This window comes from Felis catus, chromosome D1 (assembly GCF_018350175.1).
Source record: "Felis catus isolate Fca126 chromosome D1, F.catus_Fca126_mat1.0, whole genome shotgun sequence".
NCBI lineage: Eukaryota > Metazoa > Chordata > Mammalia > Carnivora > Felidae > Felis > Felis catus.
In genome coordinates, this window is record NC_058377.1 from 78,128,105 (window position 1) to 78,152,140 (window position 24,036).

Sequence of the window (24,036 nt, forward strand, 5' to 3'; positions counted from 1 at the left end):
TTGACAAAGAAGTCTACATAGGGCATCTGTGGTAAACAGAGCCTCACTCGCCCTATTACGACGTGACCTTATCACTTACCTTGAAGATGCAGGTAGCAGGCTTTCAACATGGCGGACTAGTGACTGAACACCTGCCACTTTTCTCCTCCATGTGTCCATGTACCTTAGGCAGCCAGCTGAATTCCCAGTCGCCCAATTTTGAGCATATGCCATTTCAGGATAATACCAGTCGATGACAGAGTCTGTTGTCCTATAAATTAATTTAACACTCTTTCTCTGGAGAGCAGATGACTGCGTTCTAAACACAATATTTTCACTCAAGTTATGATGGCTTGTAAAAACACACAGTGAACGGGGTTGACAAGGAGGTATTAGGAAGCATATGATATCCCAGGAGGCTGAACTGATTTGAATTTAGGTGGCTTACTCCTCTAGGCAGTCAGTGTCAGAGATGGTTGTCTCTTAAAGGGATGGCTGTGGTGGAGAAGAGCAGTTGACAGATTGGGTAGAGATAGGAGCCATTGTGGTCAGTTACGTGGGGAAGGGCTTAATGAGAGCTGGAGTTATGCAGAGAGACCCAAGCATTTTAACACTCAAACATGAATAGAGAAAAAGGAGGGGCTGCAATTTGTAGTGAGTAATTTGTTACTATAGTGAGTGATATTTCTAAAATATGCATTCCAAATGTAATGAGAACTTGTGAAGGGCGATAATGAAGACAATGGTATACTTGATTTTGGAATCATTTGGGAGATTTTCTTCTTCTCTCCTCCATTCCCCTTCTCCTTTCTCTCTCTCCTTCCATTGCTCTGATTCTCACTTCACCCTCTCTCTCTCCTGTATGATTCCTGTTACTTTGGGTCTTTGACCCAAAATGTATCTTTCTCTCAAAGGAATTCTCTAAGCAGTGGTTAAGGTGGATTATCATTCACATCCTGGTGTTTTTCAGACTCTCCCTCATAAAGACCAATCATTTTCATCTTTTCCTTTTTTTCTTTTCTGTAAATAAGTAATGTGTTCTACATATCACACACTACAATTGTTGTCCGGTGTACAAAGCTGAATAGGATGTGACCTTTTAGAGAGGCCACAGGGAATTAGAGAAATATGGACAAGAAAATAGGCAACAAAATATGACAGGTTCTATGCTTGAAGTTTGTGAAGGAAAATCTCAAGGTCCAAAAGAAGTAATCTAAAGGTTAGAGAGTACAAAAATATTCCATAAAGGCAGTGATGCCCGGGTGGAGCATTAGTAGGCATTAACATTGCTTATGCATTCATTAAACAAACATTTATTGAGTGCCCATTGTGTTGTTGGCACTGTACTCAGCCCTCAGGGCATGAATTTAGTAAGGAATAACCTTGCCGGGCACTCAACACATATTTATTGAATGACCATAGGAAGGGACTCACTTTAATTCACCTGGTGAATGTGGATGTAGAAAGGCATGAAATCTTTAGGGGTTTCCAAGGAGTCCAGAAATTTTGCGGGTTATGCAATCTGGAGTGTAGGTATGGGCACAGACAAGTAGGGCCACACAGTAGCTGCATCATTGTGCAATGCACAACCTACACAACGGTATGTGGTCTTTAAGGTGGAATGAGAAAGAAGGTGGGGAAGGAACAGTAGCTGAACCATGAAGTGCTTTGTGTGTCAGGCTAGTTGTTCTCATAGCGGGATGGGGAGGGGCAGAGGTAGGACAGGGGGTATCAGAATTGCTGACAAATGGTTTCTTCAAATTATGTATGCTTCTGCCCACCCTCAAGATGCAGATTCTGCCCTGGTCCCACACACCTGTACACACACACACCTGCATTCACACCACTGCTCTTTCAGAATCTTTGCCACAGACTTCTTGTGCTCATGAGAATGAGTCATATTCTTCAGGTGAGCTGGAGCTAAAAATGGCTGAGAAACACTCCAGACAATGGAGACCCATGCACAGGTTCTTAAGCAAGGCCGTAGCATGATCAGATTTTCCCTTTGGAATGGCCACTCTGGCCCTGAAGTAAAGGCTAGATTGGTGAAGTGTGAGAGAGGATGAGGGCATCCTGCTGGGAAGCTTTCACATCCTCAGGGGCTGATGACCTTGGTATACAGAGAATATGACATATATTCCTCTCCCCCAGTTTTCAAGGTCACAAACACAAGATTCAAATCTGAATGAAAGAGATTTGTCAGTGTTTTGCTGAGAAGGTGGAGACGCCTGAAACTTTTCCTAGGAATTATGATTTAGGGCAGATGTGAACATTCACGCAGATCTGTGCTGGGGAATTGATGAAATCCAGCTACCAAATATGAATATGAAGCATTTACCTTTATTTATTTATTTAAAATTTTTAAATGTGTTTTAAATTTATTTTTGGGACAGAGAGAGACAGAGCATGAGCAGGGGGAAGGCAGAGAGACAGGGAGACACAGAATCCGAAGCAGGCTCCAGACTCTGAGCTGTCAGCACAGAGCCTGATGCGGGGCTCGAACTCATGGATGGTGAGATCATGACCTAAGCTGAAGTCGGATGCTCAACCGACTGAGCCACCCAGGCGCCCCAGAAGCATTTAACTTTAAATTATGTTTATTAAAAGACATGTCCTGCTCTTGTTTATTTTTGTTTATGATTTATATAATATAGCTATAGATAGCTTGGCCATCTTGACAACAAATGCATCACCAATAAATCCATTTTATTTTCTGGCTCTGTTACATGGCCATTTCTTTTTCATTTAGTCAAACGTATGATTTTCTGTGATTTACATAGATATCAGCTGTGCCTTATCCGCAAAACGTGAGTTGATATATTTCTGTTTCGAAAGACTAGTGTCCGCAGGAAGAAAAGCATACTTTTCTTGCTTTAAGCTCCTTGAGACCTATACATGATGTGATTCCAGAATGTCTCTCCAAGCTATAAGATTAGGGAAAAGAAAATCTCCTTTCTGAAATCCTATTACATCATAAGAGCCAAAGCACTGGACCCCTTATACCGCAGTGATCACAGCGTTTGTAGGGAGCGGTTGATTAATCATTTCTACAACTTTAAAATTTTCCATTGTGATCTAACTTAATATGGGAGAATTAATGTGTTTCCTTTCAACCCATTTTTTTCCTTTGAATTAGTATGTGGACGAACCACAGAACTTTTTGGTTATGATTTTTTTTTTTCCCTACAGTGTTAGGAAAGTAAGATTGAAAGGTGGTGCTAGAAAGCAGGCTTTAGGCTGCATATTGTAATCTAACAAAACGTGCATTGCATCCGAAAAAACAAAGCGAGGACTTACCTGACGTGTCACGAACCACTGCTGGGTCAATATGTTAAGTGGTTCACCCACCTTTAAATATAGGAGTCATCTTTAGAGTAATAGTTTGGGGAGGAGTATAGCTCTCCAACTGTCAGGCTGTGTACGAGATGGGGAATAAAGAAGTGATTTCTAGTGTGGCCCTGGGGAGCCTCCTGGGCGAGCCTCTGTCTGCCTGTGAAATGAGAGCATTGCCAGTGACCTCAGTGTTTCTTTTTATCTTTCTTATTTTAACAAGGCATATCTGTAGATTAGCTGGCACACAGTGGGTGCTCTACTATTATGACTGTGTCATCTAAGGAGAAAAAGTTCCCTTTTGCTGGCATTAGAAAACAACACATAATTAAGCATTATGATGGGAAAAGGCATAAAGCAAAATGCCCTTGACACGAATGGAAATGTTTTCTCCCATTACCAAATTATTAAAAACAAAAACAAAAACATACCTTTGAGGCATTCTGGCTCTTTTCTTGGGCAAGGAATGTATGTCACTCATAGACATCAAAGAAGAAAATATTCAGGCCACCTGGGTGGCTCAGTCAGTTAAGGGTCTGACTTCGGCTCAGGTCATGATCTCATTTTGTGAGTTTGAGCCCTGCATTGGGCTCTGTGCTGACAGGTCAGAGCTCGAAGCCTGGAGCTTGCTTTGGATTCTGTGTCTCCCTCTTTCTCTGCCCCTCCCCCACCCTCTCTCTCAAAAATAAACAAACATTTAAAAAATAAATAAATAAAAAAAATATTTACAGTATCTGCAACAGTCCAGATCTGCTTAAACTTCATGAAGGCCACTGGGAGAAATGTTGAGACAGATTTTTGTTACTGTTTTGGGGTCTTTCCCCCCGCCCCCTTCAGCATTGAGAGGTGTTGCTAAGTTGTGCTACGTTGGTGATGAATCTTCTTCACCTTCTTCACTTTTGGTAGGATCATAGGCACCGTGAGGAATGAGGCAGGTTGTAAAAACTAGGAAGAGCCAGAATAGGCCTGATGGGGCAACATACGGCTTTGCAACATATAGTATTGGAGATTTGTAGCAATTCTTTTTCTTTGCTTGAGAAGAAAGGCCACAAACAGCAGCATGGATAACCACTATTAAATACTCAGTTCACTTGTGATGCTACCAGTCAAGAGGAGTTATCTTTTGGAACGGAGAACACAAAATTGTTCAACATTGTGAAGCATCATAAGTAAAGGAGCTGTAACCGAACAGAGAATCAAAGTCTAGTCCTACTTATGCCGACAGATGCCTGGCTATAAGTGTATTCTATCCTATTACCTGCACTGGACACATGTTTATTTCTAAAGTAATTAGGGCCACTACAGTATAATCTTCTGAAATTAAATTTGTGTTTATATAGGGTTTATTAGAACATAGCCCCATAAATCATTTTATGCGAGCATTTGATTTGCTTAAGCTGCTTATTACTATTTCTGACACTGATAATTCCTTGTTTGTGCTAAATTTCACTTGTAAGTAACTAAGCAGGTATAAAAATCCACTTTAAAGAGCTTAACGGAGTCAGTGGGTGTGGCAGAATGGGAAAATGGGTCTTGTCCCAGATTTGTGCTGTGATCTTGCCCAGGTGGTTTAAGAGCAGCACTTCTCAGAGCATCAGTGTTGCCATCTGTAAAATGGAGTAATGCTGAAAATGACATCATCAGTTAGGCAAAGTTAAGTAGAGCCTGTGGAAGTATATATGAAAAAGAGTATTAATATCACAATATTGATACTGTTCTGAGCTTACATATGGGAGATTAAAAAAAATGAGAAGCACATCATCACTCTTTTTGGAGAGCTCGCATGTTATTAAAAGAAGCACACAGGTAAATTAGCAATTAAAGTAGACTAAAACAATTGAAATCATGTGTCATCTAAACAGCATACAGCAAGGAAGCATTCACTTATCTGGTAAGGTGGATGATTGTTGGAAATTTTTCAGGTGGAGGTGACGTTTGAATTGATGTTTGCAGTCCAGGTAAGTAGGGAGGGCAAGACAGAAAAGACACTCCATATTTAGGGGCAAATATGCAAAAGCATGGAAGAGAGGCTGTGTTGTCTGGGAACATAGAACTAAAATAATTCACGAGTCCCAGAGCTCAGGGAAGGACAGGTGAGGCTGACAGGAGTGGTCTTGGTGAATAATGTATGCAAACAAAGGGAATTGAATATTAGCCTGTAGGAGAGAGGGAGCTAGTGAAGGCATTTAGGCAGAAGACAATCAGACAGGCATTTATGGAAGTCCCTTTGGTGGGAATGGACTTACTAAATGGATCAGACTCCCCCAAGGCTAGAGGCAGTGAGATCCTCTGCACGCAGCAAAGCTTAAAAGTAGGCAGAAGAAAACAGAACCCTGAAAAGAGGCAGAGAAAGTACGAGAGAGGTAACAGGAGGTCCAGTAAAGAGTCTTGTCACAGAGAATAAAGGAGTAGGGAGTTTCCTGGAAGGAATGGTCAATACTATTAGATACCTCAGTATCTGATAAGATCAAGACAGATAAGGATTAAGGACCATCCATTGGATTCAACAATCCCAGAAGCCATGATTCTCTTCACTGTGCAGTCAGTTAAGAGGTGGGGGCAGAAGCAACGTGTAGTGGGTCAGACAGTGACTAGGAAGTTGGAAATGAAGACATCACGTGTAAACTTACCAGAAAGCTCAGAGGTAAGGCAAAGATAGGAGAACAAAGTAGCCTAGGATGGAAGGAGCAGAGTTTTGCTTTGTATGAGAGTGGGAGAGGCTTGGGGATAAGGACCATTATACAATAAGTTGGAGAGAGAGGTGAGTGATGTGATGTCTGATAGGAGCTTCTGCATAGTGGTAACGGGAATTAGGATATATGGGGAGGAGTTGACTTTGGACAGAGGGACTTCTTTCTGTGATGAGGAAAGTGGAGAAAAGGGTAAATATAGGCTGGAGTAAATAAGCCGGTGGAGGTGCTGAGAGAGAAAACCATGTCTGATGACATGCTAGATGCCATCCATAGAATGATGAGGACAGAGATGAGTGGCGCGTTTGATAATATTAGGAGGAACAGGAAATGCCGCTGACCAAAACCAAAAGGCAAAAGGATCAATTGACTGCAACTGACCTAATGTCACCCATTCCTGAGATGAAAAGAGTTCTTCCAGAAGGAGCTCAGTGGCTCTGCCCTGATTCTGAAGGAAGATTATACACTTCAACCAAGGCTGGGGTTTTGTAGGGCAAGCACTGGGTGGGGAGGGAGGGAGGAGCTGAGAGTAGTTTGGTTTATAGCAGGTTAATTTGCTTTTAGGTTAAACAGTAGGGGTTTGGTTTATGGAGATGGGGATGGGTGTTTTCTTTCCTTTTTTTTTTTTTTTCTTGAGACTTAGCACAAACTAAGGTAAGGCATGGAATTTAAATCTCTATAATCAAGGATGTAAACACTTATGGCCATGGAATCTTAACCCCATGCCTGAAACTGTTGTTCAGTTTGACCACTGGCCTTGGAGAATTACAGCTTGCTGATTAGTTATTGAAATGAGATGAGGGAGGGGGTGGGCAGAAATTTAATCCCTATGTTAGTCACATTCAGTATAACTGTGCTTCATGTTGGATCCACTACGCATGCGTGGATTTATTAAAGAATCTGCAAGAAGGGTTTGTACCTAAATGACCTTATATGCCAGGCGGAAAAACATTTCTTTCACTGTTTTCCAGTGTTAGCTAATTGTTTAAAAACTATACTGACTGGTAGCTCTTTCTGGTTGAAATAGTCAGCTCACAGTCAAGTGAATTTGGGCATTCTGCCAGGCATTCATACCAAGGATGTTTAGAGGAAAACTCTTAAATGTAATTTGTAGGGCTGGGGGGCGGAGTATGCCAGAACTTCAACAATATGCCAAGCTGTTCTCTAGAACAGTGGGAGAAAGGGTCAGAGTACTGTTTTGATGCCCGCCTTTGTAATTTTTGTCCCAGCAACTCCAAGTTTTGGAAGCAGGCAGTAGAGGCACACACAGGAGTTTGTGGGAATGGAACTAGGTCAGTCAAATTATAAAAGCCTTGATGGATTTTGCTTTACAAAGAACTGTTGGTGGGACAAGTATTAGACTGGAGTCAGGAAATCCAGATTCTAGTCTAAGCAAATCACACCAAAGATCTGGGCCTCAGGATCTTCATCAGAAAAACAAGAACACGGTACCACTGGCAGGACCAGGGAAGGCAAAATGGTTACAGCTGAATCCTGACTCCTTTTGTCTGCTTTAGGTTACAGGGATTCCCATTGAGGTTTTAATGAATAGATTCTGATGCTAAAATAGGTTTAAAACTTCTAGCTAGATGTTTCTGAAGGTCCTTTCTATTCTAATTCTATTCTTAATTATAATTCTAATTCTCTAAATGAGAATAACCAGTCGAGTTACATTTAACTTCATTTTCTTATGAGTCTTATGGTTTCTATGGATATCCAGCACATTTTTGTTACTTTCCACAATATTTGAAACTGCTTCATGTCAACCACATGAATCAGGATTTCTTAGCTGGAGTCCACGGGTGGATTTCTGGGAGTCTGTGAACCCCCTAAACACACATGCAAAATTTTGTGGATACAGACATCTGAAAAGAGAGTCCAGAATTTCCATCAGATTCTCAACAGGTGAATGAAAGCAGTAAGTATATGTCATCTTCCACTTGATGGGAGTCAAAAAACTCCAGATCTCAAACTGACACAGCAAGAGGAATTCAAATAGATTTTACAGGCTCTGCAATGTAAGTGACTCCCCAAATCTCCTCACCCAACTATCTGTCCTTCCCAAGACTACACTGCCAGTATGTGTTCTTAACATCACGGGCATGGAACAGAGTCAGCAGGATCTCTGATTATGGAGCAACATCTCCCCTTTATCTTACATTTTCTGATATTTGAAAAAAGCCAAGATAAACGTCTTTGGCTCTTCATGCCAGACGTCTACAGTTCTGACATGTTTTTAGTGATAAAAAGAACCATACATTCTTCACTTTTTCAATATGTAGCCTGTTACCTGGAAATCTAGATGTGACATAGGCCTGAAGGTAAGTTTTTTTTTTTAAGATGTATTCTAAAGTAATTAGAAAGAATAAGAGTAAAGGAAAATATAAATGTTTGGCCATTCAACAACATCTTGCCTTGAAGGGCTCAGTGACTGGAGAAGACTTCAGTTTTTGAGTGCATTTCCTTTCCATTTCGCATTGAGCATTTGTGTGATTATTAACAATTATTTTCAAGAGAGACATTTCCATGGTCTTTTGAGTCCTCGTTCAGAGGGGAATAACTTGGTGGGAAGAATGAAGCACTTATCTGAGACAGTGGGCAGAAAACGGGGGAAGTGATGAGGCTGTAATGGAACATCAGATGTCAGACAGAAGCCTCTATACACATCCAACCAAACAAGGGATTATACATAAACCCGGATTCCCATAGCAGGGCAAAGCTGGGTCCTGGGGATGTGTACCCATGATCCACTTGCATGGGAAAAACAAAGCTTCTTTCATATACTGTATGCTAACTCAGGCACTGTGCACCAAGTAGGAAAACAATGGGGCATAAAAAAACAAGACAGAAAACAGTAACAGTGCTAAAAATGAAAGTTGGTTTAAGATACTGTAAGAATTCTCAGAATTTAATCCTTTTGCTCTTCTTTCATTTCAGATGCTGCACAACAAACATGTCATGGTCCGTGTGGGAGGAGGATGGGAAACTTTTGCAGGGTATTTGTTGAAACACGACCCCTGCCGGATGCTGCAGATCTCCCGTGTGGATGGCAAAACATCCCCCATCCAGAGCAAATCTCCAACTCTTAAGGACATGAATCCAGATAATTACCTGGTCGTCTCTGCCAATTATAAGGCTAAGAAGGAGATTAAGTAAAACTAGTTGGTCACTACAAGGGGACTCTCCTAATGGCCTGTACCCATTTCTCCAGTGTAGTTAGTTTAGTTCACATGCTCTGACAATTACTTTGGAAAAAGGCGTAACAGCCAGAAAAATGTCATTATTATTGAAAAATGTTCAAAGAGTAGCACTATTTATTTTGATGCTTCTGTAGAACATGACCAATTAAAAGAAATTCTAGGCTCAGATTTAAACTAGAAAAATTGTAGGCAAATTATTATTTCTTGATATGTGAACACAGGATTTAGTACACAGTACTAGAAGTACAATTCTAGCTAGAGATAAAAACTATTAGAAGAAAATACTTAGGATTTATAGATAAGTCAACAGAAAGTGCCTGCTTTATGTCTACAAAGTAAAAGCACCCCAGACATTTTTATAATTGCAGGATTTTTAAGCTAATTTTTAAAAAGTGACAATTAGTGTGATAACGTGCTACTAAAAATATTCAACAGCACTACAAATAAGTACAGAGTGTTCATAACCGTAACACTTTACTAGAAAGGCCACTTCAGAAAAGTTTACATTCACTTGGAAGATTGCCTTAAAGTTTATTCCTTATCTATGACCAAATATCTGGGGTACTTTTGGAAGTTTTCAGTACACCCCTTAGAGAATTGCTTATGAAGTGTTTCACACATTCCTAAGCACATGGCTGTGTTGAGACCGACTTAGTGTATTTCACACACATAAGCTGACATACGTTTATATTTTGACAGAATAAATTGTACAGTCCAATGTTCATTGACTTCATGTTATTTTAAAGCATTTTCTTATGAAAATATACCTTTAGTTAATCCTACTTTGCTATGCTGTCTAGTAAAGTAAATTCACTGTAGCTGATGTTACAGACGTATGTATACCCTTGTATACCTAGGACAGGGCTGTTGTGTACCCATAAACAGCAAACTATTGTCCTCACTGATTCAAGAATTAAAAAGATAAATTAAAAAAAAATTATGTCTCTATATTAGTGCTTCATTCTGAAATAAAAATAATCTTCAAATGGCAACTTTCCCTCAGAGTTCTAGAAAGAGTCACATTAGGGTTCCCTAGTGCTTCTTCACTTTTGAGTGTTAGCATTGTTTGCTCCCCTTAGCAGAAAAATAAAATATTATCATAGGTAATCCCTTAACTGCCACCTTGAGTTTAATAAGTATAGGCAGAGTTAATTTGTCATTCCCTCATTCTTCTACGATAAAAAAAAATCCACCTCTCCTGCTCCAGAAAGTCAGGAAATATCTCAATTTGTCACATGACTGATTTAGTCAAAGTACACACAACCTGTTCATTGTGAAGTTTAGTGGTACTAGAAATGGGGTTGTAATTATGCTGGGAAAAAACAATTAAAATTAAAGTTTTATCAGAGATAAAATCACCTTGGAACAGTAATAATTGTACTATCTTTTAAAATACAGACATTGAGTGATTTGACTTTTATGTTACTAAACTAACGTTAGCACTGAATTTCTCTATATAGTAATTGGCAATAGTATTTTCCTCAAAACTTTCTCCTGTGCTTAATTTCTTCCCACAAACGTATCTATATCCTTAAAAATTAATTTCATTTAGTTAAAATATGTATAGGTAAACAAAAATCATATTAATCCCTTCATCTATTTTATTGGATGTTCTGTGCTAATGTACTAAATTACCAGAAGCGTAGTGGCTTAAACAACACAAATTTATTATGTTATTGTTCTATGGGCCAGAAATTTGAGATGGTCTCACTGGGCTAACATAAAGATGTCAGCAGGGCTGTGCTTCTTCTGAGGAGTCTAGGAGAGAATTCGTTTCCCTGCTTTTTCCACGTTCTAGAGGCTGATTTCCTTTGCTCATGTTCTCTTTCCTCTATCTTCAAAGCCAGCAATAGAGTATCTCAACGAGACTTCTTTCTTTACTTCTCTCTGACCACAGAGAACCCATGCGAGGGGCGCTGGGGTGGCTCAGTTGGTTAAGCGTTTGGCCAAAGTCGTTTGGCTCAGGTCATGATCTCAGGGTTCATGAGTTCAAGCCCCACGTTGGGCTCTGTGCTGACAGCTCAGAGCCTGGGGCCTGCTTCAGATTCTGTGTCTCCCTCTCCCTGCCCCTCCCTTGCTTGCTCTCTCTCAAAAACAAACATTAAAAAACATAATTAAAAAAATAATCCATGTGATCAGAATGGGTCCACCTAGATAACATAATGCAATCTCTCCATTTTAAGGTCATTAGATGAATCACATCTGCAAAATACCTTTTGCCATGTAACGCAACTTATTTCCAGGGTCCAGTGATTAGTATGTGAACATATTTGGGGTAGGGTGGCATCATTCTTTCTGCTTATACAATATCTATGATGGTCTCTTAGGTGTTGCTAAGAACGTGGTCACAATTGACCTTGAGGTCTAGCTGCTAGCCGAATGGAATTCAACAAGGATATGGAAAAACGAGACTACATTCAGAAGGAAATGACCAAATGTAGATTGCTCTTACTCATTGACTCCTTAGTGAAAATTACTATGTTCTTTTTCCTAAATTGTTTTCACTATTATAAATCTTGCATTTCCATGTAAATTTTAGGGTCATTTTGTCTGAAAAAGTTTGCTTGGATTTTGCACTGAATTTATTGATCAATTTCAGAATGCAATTTTGACAATACTGAGTCTTCTAAACCATGAACATGCAATGGTCCCAAACATTTAGGGTTTGTTTTTTTTTTTTTAACTTCTCAACTATGTCTTGTAGCTTTTAGTTCAGATCTTTTACTTCTTTTATTTTTTCCTAAGTATCTTATTCTATGTGATGATGCTGTAATTGAATTTTCTTAATTTTCAGATTACTTATTACTTGCCTGTAGAAATAGCATTGACATTTTCATATATGGACTTGGTATGCTGCAGCATTGCTAAACTCATTAGTTCTACAAATTTGTGTGTAGATACTTAAGAATTATCTACACGAGACACTTGGTATTTTTTTTAACCTACTTTAAGTATGTCTGTTACTAATAACCTACCTGAGAAATGTAGGATGAGAAAAGGGCACCCTAGGAATTAGGTAGAATAGGAAGTTTAGGATAACTCCTTGACTTCTGACTGATGTAAGAAAAACAGATTTCAGAGAAATAGCCTAGAAAGGGTTTGTATGCAAAACTACTTAGTTCCATTTGAGGTTAAGTTTGAAGTACTTGCAAAAGTTGGCTCAAACCTGTGACTAGAGGACATTGATTTGAAACCCAAACCAAGTATGGTGCTATAAAAATAGGCAATGCATGGAGCCTGGGTGAATCATGACATCAGCTCAGGTCATGATCTCACGGTTCATGAATTCGAGCCCTGCAGCAGGTTCCGTGCTGACAGTGTGGAACCTGCTTGGGATTCTCTCTCTCCCTATCTCTCTCTGTACCTCTCCAACTCGTGCATGTCTCCCTTGGACCCCACCTCAAAATAAATAAACTTAAAAAAAAATAGGCAATGCAATCTGGGCTATAATAAAAGTATCATGTTCAGGTCAGACCATAATAGTCATATTTAGAGGTAATATTTGCAAGATGAAACATATCTGGAAGAATAGAAAAACAAAAAGCCATGTCATATGAGAAATTTTAACTGAGTTTTCAAAACAAACTTCTCTGAATCAAACCAAAACTTGTTCAAAATCTATGAAATACACAGATGCCTTCCTAGTGGCTTTTGAGAAAATCAAAGAAAATGGCTATGGTGTCACAGTTGAATCAGCTTAGAGCACATGTAGTAGGGGAATTTGAGATGCTTGTTTGAAAGTGTTAAAAACAAAACAAAATAACCACACACACCTTAAATGTCAACGCAGATAGGTGTGCCTACCTACCTCTCTCTTACTAACCTATTTATGCAGATATTATTCAAACCTAAAACTGACAAGTTTTTCTTCTAAGGGTGTACTATAATTCCTAGTGAAGATTTACAAATCGGACTGTTGGAAAAAAAACCTCAAAGCTTATGTCAGTTCTCCTGGGGTACAAAGGATGATAGCTAGAACTTTTACATTATTGTATTTCTCTAAGGCAACAGGAGACTATTACCATTTCTCCTTTAGAGTATAGAAAAAGAAACATGCCTATCTGTAAATTCAGGGATTGTATGAACGTACCAAATAGCCTTTAGCTCTGTTGTTCTCATTCATGCCAGAGATAAGAGCGTCATGGTTTCCCTAACCATTCACCCAAGTTCTAATTATTCAATACGCCGTGAAGATACAATTTTGTTAAAGAGATGGCCAAACTCAATTTTTATATAAGAAAAATGTATATTATGTCCCCATAAGGCAATACAGAATTTATAACAAACTATGTATGTGAAAACTATTAATTACATTCCAAATACAATTGGTGAACCATAGTATCACATATAGATGTTTTAAAAAACATGCAGCATGTTAACAAAGGGGCTATATGATAATATACAACTTCTTGTTACCAGTCATATTGTCTGATGATTAAAATTAAGAAGCAGTGGTTTTAGCATTTTACATCTTAATATGATAGTTATATAAAAGTATTTCACTGTTTCAGTTATATTTTAGTCATTTGTTGGAGGGTTTGGGTGACATATTAAGCATTACCATGTTTTCCTACTTGAATTATGATTTATGGGAAATTGGCTCCAAGTTAAGTTTTCATCAGGAACTGATTCATAACTTGATGAGAGAGAGGTTGGATATATATGTGCTTTTTTTTAGTAGTCACTTAATGGTTTCCTATCAGGCATCTAGTCTCCTCTTTTCCCTTCCCCTTCCTAAAACTATTCTTAACATTTGAGTATCACCCCTTAGCCCATGCAACCCATATCTTTTTGCAGAAAGCTGATTATACCTATGGAAGCAGGCCATGCATGATTGGCTGGAGCAGGATATCCCATTGTTCCCAGAAAGCAATACACCAGCATATCATTCATGGTTCAACGGTAAATACACATGGTCTCTGGATATAAACTCTATTAGAAACAGGGCATTATCCCCTGGATGTAAACCTTTGTTTACACCAACTCAAGTTGTAATTCTTAAGACGTAGTACAGATAAAATTGTTCTTTTTATATTAAAGCAGAAGGAAGGATTTACACAGTTCAAGGTTAGTACATTCTGGCTTTATATCTATTCACCTACTGATGATGTTTTTCTTCCTTTCTGCCTTGGAGAAATTAATCATGTTCATAAAGTCAAAAATTTTATTTCTAAAATAAAATTCAATGATTTCACTATCCTTTATCAACAAAAATACCACTGACCTTCTAAAGGATGAAGAAAAACTGAGCCTGTCTAAATATGTGTCTTGCCTGGATATTCATAAACTATTTTATGCCATAATAGAAAAAATAATTTTTCCAATGAAGAGTCAAGAGACCTATAATATAGTTCAAACTCTAAAATTATCATATATGATATACTGCTATGTAATACAGGTCTTGTGGGAGGGATGAGCACAATGATGGCTCAGTTTTCTTTTTGTAAATCAAATAAGCTGGTCTAATTTATAGTCTCCATTGGCACTTAACTGTCTTACAAATTCTAATTTAGGGCTCAGATTGTGGCCTTGTCATCCAAAAGAGTTAGCAACCAAATTAAAAGATATAGGAATTCTCCTATTTTAGCTTATTATATACTAAAAAGGAAAATTCAAAAAACAAAAATGCTATAATGTTACTAATGCTCATGTTACTAATGAACAAAAACTAGAAAAGTTTATGACTATGCATCACATAGAGTTACCTCATAGTATGTTTGTTTAAAGTAGACCTTTTAAATACAGTACCTACATGTTTCTATTTCATACATTCACATTTGCCTTGGCAATTTCGCATGTGTATAAATCTTGAGATCATTCTTTAATAAATACAAAAGAATAAAAACACCTATGAAATTTGGACAAATCTATTATCACTCAGTATAGCCCATCAGATTCTTAGTTTAACTCATTCAGTTACTACAAATATCTTTAGAGCTGAGTCTGACATCGTGTAATAGATCACTGCCCTCTGATGGTACTATTAATATATAATTTTAAATTCAGCAAGCAAAAAAACACTTTTATTGCAATGTAAAACCCTACATGTTAATTTTATAAGCCACAGAAATAGAAAATAAATTAGGAGAAATTCAACAGTTTCTACAAATTTTCATTACTCATTCATTGGTAAGATACAAAAATTTAGTGTCCCTTCACATAAGCCCTTCAAATGATTTTCAACATTTTCCCTGATGATCAGTTTAAAGGCACAAAGTCCATAATTTTAAGCAAAAGCCTTCATAGATAATAAATAAAAACAGATACAAGGCTAAGCAGAAAAATATAGATTGCTAGGTCATCGTATAAAGGAGAGAAAATACAATGGCAAACTTTAACGTCTGAGGTGTATGCAGACTTTTTGCATGCGACATATATATATATATATATATATTCACTATTTAGGTCCATGTTTTAATTACTAAAAAATGGCAAATCACCCACTACCTGCACAAGAGCAAATGTAAGAAAATAAGTATTTGCTGAAGGGTCTGGCCATTTTCTAAGTTTGAACATCAAAAACAGTTTCGGTCTATCAATACTGGAAAAGCACTGACTGCATTTAATGGCACTACAATTACAATAAATTATTTTATTTATTCAAAGAGAAGACATTAGGCTGCGGACGTCCACTTGATTGCAGATATTAGTTACTGGCAGTAGACTTTTCTACTCACGTTACGCTTATGAAACTGTCCACTAGAAAAGATAAAAACACATGGAGACAAGTAAATTTTATTTAAAGTCAATGTAAAAATATCCTAGTGAACAAAAATAGAAGTATGGGCTATACAAATGTGAAGTGATTTCTGTGCATAGCAGTGATTAGTATAATTTTACATGATGGTCAACTTCTGAAATAAGACAAACGATTGTTAAAGACATAAAGAAGTAAAACAAAATACCTGGGCAGATTAATGGGTAGCTAAATCCCAAATAACCAATAATTAGCTCAGGAAAACCAAAAGAAAGTACCACAAAATAAAAACAATGAAACTGTAAAATAAAAATACAGGAATTCTTGTTTGAGGCAGGGAGCCACAGAATGGCAGAAATTGTTAAGTAATGGTTTGGCAAAGTCTTTTTCTTGCTTGACTTGAGAAACTTTGTTGTTCTGTTCAATCAAGTCTACTACATCTGCAGGAGTAAATTCTGAAAAAGTCACTGGGATAGTACCAGGTACTTACCAGTCTCTTGAGTAGTGGTTTTCATGTACATCCAAGCAATATTATTGGGTGTTATATATATTTTTTAAATCTGTATTTCAGTTTTGAAAATTAAGGGTTAATCCAAGTAAATTTGCTTTCATTTTAGGACTTCGTAGAGACTTGGAACACTGTGCACTTTTGAATCTCTAAGAAAGGGATTCAGTATACAATATCATGTCCAGGAATTTAAAATATTTTATTTTTTACCACGGGACTCTATTTCCCACAATATATCTTTGAAGATTAGTGTTAAAAAGACCAGAGCAGTGATTCTCAATCTGGTTTGGCGCATTAGGCTATCTCGAGGAGCTTAAGAAAGTCCTGATGACTAAACTCCACTCTCAGAGATTCTGATTAGCATGAGGTGGGAGCCAAGGGTCAGCCTTTTTTTTTTTTTAATTTTTTTTTTTAACGTTTATTTATTTTTGAGACAGAGAGAGACAGAGCATGAACGGGGGAGGTTCAGAGAGAGGGAGACACAGAATCTGAAACAGGCTCCAGGCTCTGAGCTGTCAGCACAGAGCCCGACGCGGGGCCCGAACTCACGGACCGTGAGATCATGACCTGAGCTGAAGTCGGCAGCTTAACCGACTGAGCCACCCAGGCGCCCCCGGGGTCAGCCTTTTTTGAAAGCTCCTCATGAGATTCTAACATGTAGCCAGGGTTCCGAGCCACTGCATTAGAGGTCTGCCACTACTCCTGTACTGTCATATCCTGTACTGATATTAGTTTGTACCATGTCATCATCACACTGAGCTCTTAAAATAAAGCTCCCTTGCCACTCTAGAAGAGAGTGGGGGGGGGGTCCTCAAAAAATTAAATCATTTACATGATCCAGTAATTCCACTATTGGGTATTTACCCAAAGAAAATGAAAACACTAATTTGAAAAGATACATGCACCAGTATGTTTATTGCAACATTATTTACAATAACCAAGTTAGGGAAGCAGTCCAAGTATCCATTGATAGATAAATAGATAAAGAATATGTGATGTATACACACACACACACACACACACACACACACACACACACGCACACACAAATATCACTTAGCCATAAAAAAGATGAGATCTTGCCATTTGCAACAACATGGATGGACCTAGAGGGTTTTATGCTGAGTGAAATAAGTCAGACAGAGAAAGACAAATACCATATGATTTCACTTATATGTAAAAACAGACAAAACAAAACAAATTTTAAAAAACAGAAACAGGGTCATAAATACAGAGAACAAACTGATGGTTGCTAGTGGGGAGACGGGCGGGAGGATGGTCAAAATGGGTTAAGGAGAGTGGGAGATACAGGCTTCCAGTTATGGAATGAGTAAGTCAGAGGGAAAAAAGGTACAGCATAGAAAATACAGTCAAGGGTATTGCAATAGGGTTGTACGGTGACAGATGGTGGTTCTAGTGAGCATAGCATAATGTATAGACTTGTGGAATCGCTATGCTCTACACTTGAAACTAAACTAACGTAAAATTATGTGACAATGAAAAGAAATTAAAAAGAAAAAAAAATGAGGTTGCCTTCCCAGAAGATAATGAGCATTGCCAATGCCAATCATCCCGGGAAGAGGCAGAGCTGGTCAGGAGATGAATATGTGGGGTACATGAAGACAGAGAGAGGCCATGTTTTCCTCATACTGTGAAGTCTGGTGAGGAAAAACCTAGCTACACGGTAGAGGCCACACCAGGCCAGCCTGCAGAACAGGCCTGGCAGCAGCCCTTAAAGGACCTTAGGCCAACGGGTTTGAAGATTAAAGTTACTCTCTGCCTTCTGTTTCCCCTTCTATTAGCACTGAATCTCTAAAAACTTATTTTGAACTTCACTGTATGCTCTCAATGATCTACACAGGTGGTGGAGGGGAAAGGAGCATGTCTCTTAAAGCTAGTGTGTCAATGGTAGAAGTGATTAGGAATATTCCAAGGGAAAATGACCCAGAGTACAGCAGGAGTGGCTTATCACAATGAGCCACTGTCCATCTTGATGGCCTTGAGGGTGATTTTTATTAATGGAACCAGAGAGCTTTCTTGTAAGAACAGTACACAAAGAAAAACAGGCAAAAAACTTAAAATTGGGATGATTTTAATTCTGAACACTGCTGAAGGGACCAAAAGCAGTACATGGCCTAATTTATTTCTAAAGTATAGGCTTCAGGCTAGGCTTCAGATTTAATTAAGAAAGCTACTTTCTTTCTTAGAGTTTAAAATCTGATGCTAAATTTATTAGATTAGAATATGTCAAATAAATACCTTCTTAACTCTGACTATATATAAAGTATCTTTTTCTTATAACATTATATGTGATTTTGATTGTCACTCAATACCCTCATTTCTTCTATTATGAAACACTGAAATTCAGCATAATTTCTGGCCACACACTTTAATTTTCACAATTTTTGTTATTGTTTTTGAGAAACTTCTATGAAATAAACCTGGTGGCATACACCTATATCTCAGTAATGAATGCAAACATCTATACTTCTGATAAATATCCTGACTTTGTATCAACCAACTGTTTCACTTACCAGAAAATTTATTCTCTTCTATTGTGCAGGTATATAAAAAACATAAGCACAACAGTCACAGCTATTTACCTTAAGATTGAAACCAATTATTCTATACACTGTTAAAAGTTGATAAAATCATATTTTCTTTTACTTTCATTGACTAAACAAAACTAGATGAATTAATATACAATGGTAAAATACACACAGATAAATCTTACTTCTGCATGATATTCCTGAGCCAGAAGCACCTCTTCTCAGGATGCTTCTAAACTGCCGGCCCCACGGGATAGGAGGATATATACATGTATGTATTTATATATAGTTTTAAGAGCTCCCCCAAAAAAGTCAGTGCTATTGTAATAACATTGTATGGTGACAGATGGTATCTACACTTGTGATGAGCACAGCAAAATGTATAGAGATGTTGAATCGCTATGTTGTACACCTGAAACTAATTAACACTATATTAACTAGACTTAAAAAAAATTAAAAATCAAAAAAACTGAATTGCAAAGACAGTAAATCAGCTAAATAAGTGCTAATAAATCATTGACAAGTTAGATATAAATGACTGAAATTCAGGACATTGTCCTTGTGACAAAAACACTTACTTGAAAAATTTATTTCCTTTAAAAATGGACCAAAGAATAAAATCTTTTTTTTTTTAATTTTTTAAAATATTTATTTATTTTTGAGAGACAGAGTGAGACAAAGTGAGACTTGGGGGAGGGGCAGAGAGAGAGGGAGACACAGGTTTGGAAACAGGCTCCAGGCTCTGAGCTGTCAGCACAGAGCCTGACACGGGGCTCGAACCCACACACTGTGAGATCATGACCTGAGCTGAAGTCGGATGCTCAACCGACTGAGCCACCAAGGTGCCCCAAGAATAAAATCTTAGTATCTGAACAATATTTTCTTGTGCTTTAACATGTAAAATAAAACCTTTCTAGAAAACCTTTCTAGAAAACTGTAAAGATCCTCAAGTTCAGGGTCCTGTTTAACTTGTCCATCATTGTATTTCCATGTCAAGAGCTGCAATTGCTAGGTTGGGATGTGGGAGGTGTGTATGTCACACTCACCCCGTATAGTCTATTGTCCAAACTGACATTTACTGAACTATGATAATGAGTGACCATGAAAAGCTCAAAATCCTCAAATCACTCAGTGAAAAAAATGTAGGTTATTTAAAAAAAAAAAAAGGAATCTATAGTGTAATCCAATTCAATTAAGATTGATGTACAAATGGAGATTAGAAATGAGGTCTGTCAAAATGACACTGAATTGGGGTGAATTTTATGTTCTTCTTTATACTCTTCCATATTAAGTTTCCTATATATTGTTATTAATCATATAAATACAAAATATTAAAATATAGTGCTAAGGTAATCAGGAAAAACAATCTATTTTCATTTTTGGAAATGCCGGAATGTCCACATAAATTGGCACTTCTTCCAATCTATTTATTTATGCTTTTAAATTAATTTAAAATTTGCTGATAATCCATTTCAAGAAGAAACTATTGAATAGATTGCTACTGACATTTTTTAACATTCCAAATAAATTAAACTGTAAGTAAATTTTAATACTTACCCTAAGTCCACCTTCTGGTGGGGGCCCAGATGTAGCAATTTGTTTTTCTATTTTTTCCTTTTTCTTTCTCTTTTCTTCCACAGACCGAACATCCAAAATGCCCCGAGATGCAGCCTTTAGAAAATGTAGTAAATGGTTTAGAAGAACAACAAAAATTAGCATCCAGTGTCAAAAGGTATTTGTTTGTTGCTTTTTAGGTTTTTCTTTGGAAGAGAGTTTTATTTGTGGTAACAAAGAATTAGACTACTTCTATAGAAGCTTTGCATAAAGCATCATTTCTTCACTGGGTATTTTTCCCCTAAACTTAACTTGACATCTGTCAGTGCTTTATAAAGTATGGTCACTTTATCCCAAAGAAGAAGGTTTTATTAAAGGGGCATCTCACATTACAGAAGACATCTGTACAGTAATTTTCATGCATTAAATGATATAAATGCATTAATGTATGTTATAGAAATACAGAAATCATTTAAAAAATGATTATATATAAATTTATAGGATATCAGACACAATTTTCATTACAGAATACTAGTAATAAACATCTATTGAGAATAAAGAACACAATTATCTATGTGGGCAGAATTTTATTAAAAAATTTTTTTTACTATTTATTTTTTGAGAGACAGAGCATAAGCAGGGGAGGGGCAGGGAGAGAGGGAGACACAGAATCCAGAGCAGGCTCCAAGCTCTCAGGTGTTAGCACAGAATCCAATGCAGGGCTTGAACTCACAAACCGTTAGATCAAGACCTGAACCGAACTCATATGCTTAAATGACTGAGCCACCCCAGCACCCCTATGTGGGCAGAATTTTATTTCTACTCTTACCTCCTTCTGTCTTCTCTCTGCAGCCTCTGCAAGCTTTGCTCTTTTCTCTTCCTAAAGAAATTGTGTGTAAAAATATGTTGTAAAATAAAACCAAGCATCATGGATAATTTATATATTATAAACCAATATATATAAAACCAATTTACAAAAATATTTAGTACTCATTCAAAATGTCCAAGACTGCCACTATTTACAATATTTATGAAATACTTAACTTCCTGAAATTCATTCTCCAAACCGATATACCCTCAAATAAGCACATAAGACACATATACGTAACATGTATTATAAACGCATATATATTATATATATTCAGGTTGTGCTATAAAATAATATATTTGCTTATTTTTTTTAAGGCTTACAAGCTAGTCAGTATAATAATAAAACAAATGGCATTTAATAAGACAAGAAAGGAAACATGTGGTTCAAAGTAGGTGATATTTTCAGGAAACAGTCATGAATGAAGTGGGCTAATCTTATTGTGTAGGACATGAAGCCCTGAAGGAAATTTTAAGAGGTACTGCTCCATGTTGGGACACACTGAACATTACTTTTTATATCATGTATTACTATTATTAATTATAAATTATAAATTCATTAAATATATAAGACAGTAAGCAGCATTCCCTTGGCAGCTGTGTTAATAATTTCTTTGTTTACCCTACCACAATACATATATTCATTCATTCACTGGACAAATATTTATTGAGCAACCATCATCCCCCAGGAACTTTTCTAGGTGCTGAGGATGCAGTGGTAAAAAAACCTGACAAATGTTTCCAACCACATGGAACTTACATTCCAGTGAAGGCACACAGTTAAATATAATCAAGTCTGTTTAACATGTCTGTTAAATAGTTGTGCTTTGAGAAAATACAAAGAAGAGTATGGTGATTAAGAATTGGAAGGGTGGGTGGGCGGTGTAGTGGGAGATCTATTTTACTTTGGGAGGTCCTGGATAAACCCCAAAGATAAAGTGACATTCCAGTAGTGAACCATGTGTTTATCTGTGGGGATAGTGGGGAGGGCTTAACAAATGCTGGCATATTGGTATTTTACCAACAGCCAAATAAACAAAATTAACAACATTTAAAAGCAACATTAGCAAGAAAGACAAGGTAAATTTTCCCATATCAACTTCCAGATCATTTTTAGTACCTATAATCAAATGGCTGAAGAGTTAATGTACTTCCCCAAACACCTTACTTCCTTCAACGAATTTTTAGGTAGAAGAAGAGAGTAATTTAGGTTTTCTATTATCAACAACCTGTAAGGACTATTAATGTAAAGATACTGTTATAAATAGAAAGCTACGAAAGGTATAAATGACTTGTACCACAAACCACTTAAATACGAATTTCAGCTAAACAATGAATAATTTCTCGTATATGTCCCAAATATTGCATGAGATACACCTATTCTTAAAATATATATTTTTTTGATCTACAAATTCAAATTTAACTGGGCCTTCTGTATTTCTATTTACTAGATGTGGCAAAGTTACAAACTCTACATTCCGTACTACGTAAAATCCTTATTGTTTAAAAAGAAGAAATTAATAAAAAGATAAAATGGTAATGGGAAATAGCTGATTATTATAATATCCAACAGGGCACAGGAGCGTAAGAGATTTTATTAAGCACCTTCTTTATACAGTTGGTACAGACACAAGAAAACGCACATCGCCTAGATTAAGAACTTCAGTTGCACCCTGACTTCATCCACCGCATCGCCAAGAATGGCCCACACACCGCACCGTCTGCGTACGCCTGCGTCCTTAAGAACTCCCAATTTCCCCCAAGTCTGCGAAAGGTAAACAGACTCCGGAGCCGCCTTTGGGCAATTTTTTGTAACGGAAGTGGAGAGACCGACACGGAGGCGGCGGCTGTGGTCCCGCGGCCAGACCCAAGGTCCCTCGGAGCGTGTCCACACGTCTTCGCCAGCAGAGACCCACCGGCGAGCTGTCCGGTCCGCGCCTCCGCGCCCAACGGCCAGCCCGGGAGCCCCCAGCTCGCGGCCTCCGACGCGCACCTCCGGAGAACAGGTGCGCGCGGCGCGGGTCGGCGGACACGGGAACCCGGGGACGCGGGGACGCGGCCTTACTCACCAGGTCCGGCGAGGGAGGCGCGGACTCCCCCGGACAGGGAAAACACATCCCCATGGGGAGAGCGGCTAGGGGGTCCCTCTCTGGGCCCGCCCAGACCTGACAGTGCGAACTGCGCGGTCAGATCCGCTTCCCAGGTTCGCGGCGCTCGCCCCGCCCCCACCCCTGCCCGGCGCCTCGGCTCCGCCCCGCCCCTCTGCGGCAACGCCCCGCCCCACCCCTCCTCCGCTACAACGCCCCCCCCCCCCGCCTGTCACTCCACCACCCCGCCTCTCCCTACCGCCCTCTAGAGGCAATTCCCCACCGCGCTCAGCACAGCTCCTCCTGGCGAGTGCCAGGGGTGGCAGGCAAGCAGGCAAGGCCTCCACGCCAGGAAAAGCTTGCTGAGTTTGGGCAGCTAGAGGGAGAGAGAAAAATAGAAAAACTACCTTTTCTTTACTCACTTGTCAATGGACAGGTTAAGTTGTTTCCATACGTTGCTATTGTGAGTACTACTGCAATGAACATGGGGTTACAGATTCCTCTTCCAGACGATGCTTTGGTTTCTGTAGTCTATAGATCCAAAAGTGGGATTCCTGTATCATATATATGGTAAT

The 24,036-nt window shown here is 38.3% G+C and overlaps 2 protein-coding genes across 6 annotated transcripts in view; one reads left to right on the plus strand and one right to left on the minus strand.

Moving 5' to 3' along the window:
- The window catches only part of GAS2 (growth arrest specific 2), a 131,398-nt gene extending 121,251 nt beyond the window's left edge, over positions 1 to 10,147 (plus strand). For all 5 annotated transcript variants that reach the window (XM_019812192.3, XM_023239652.2, XM_019812194.3 and 2 more), the window contains exon 8: positions 8,937 to 10,147. In XM_019812192.3, the coding sequence (XP_019667751.1) occupies positions 8,937 to 9,155 (219 nt within the window). In that variant the 3' untranslated portion in view covers positions 9,156 to 10,147. The remainder of the gene's footprint in view (positions 1 to 8,936) is intronic.
- Positions 10,148 to 15,200: 5,053 nt separating this feature from the next.
- On the minus strand, positions 15,201 to 23,604 carry LOC105260979 (small VCP interacting protein). Its single transcript, XM_011286748.4, has 4 exons — positions 23,444 to 23,604; positions 21,337 to 21,387; positions 20,511 to 20,624; positions 15,201 to 15,898 (listed from the first exon to the last, which is right to left on the minus strand). The coding sequence occupies exons 1-4, from the start codon at positions 23,495 to 23,497 to the stop codon at positions 15,884 to 15,886; spliced, it is 234 nt and encodes a 77-aa protein (XP_011285050.1). The 5' UTR covers positions 23,498 to 23,604; the 3' UTR covers positions 15,201 to 15,883.
- Between the last annotated feature and the right edge of the window lie 432 nt (positions 23,605 to 24,036).

Coding starts and splice junctions, on each gene's coding strand:
- LOC105260979 (XM_011286748.4), bottom strand. CDS start 23,497: ATGGGGATGTGTTTTCCCTGTCCGGGGGAGTCCGCGCCTCCCTCGCCG. Junction 21,388..23,443: donor CGCCTCCCTCGCCGGACCTG/GTGAGTAAGGCC, acceptor CAATTTCTTTAG/GAAGAGAAAAGAGCAAAGCT. Junction 20,625..21,336: donor CAGAGAGAAGACAGAAGGAG/GTAAGAGTAGAA, acceptor CATTTTCTAAAG/GCTGCATCTCGGGGCATTTT.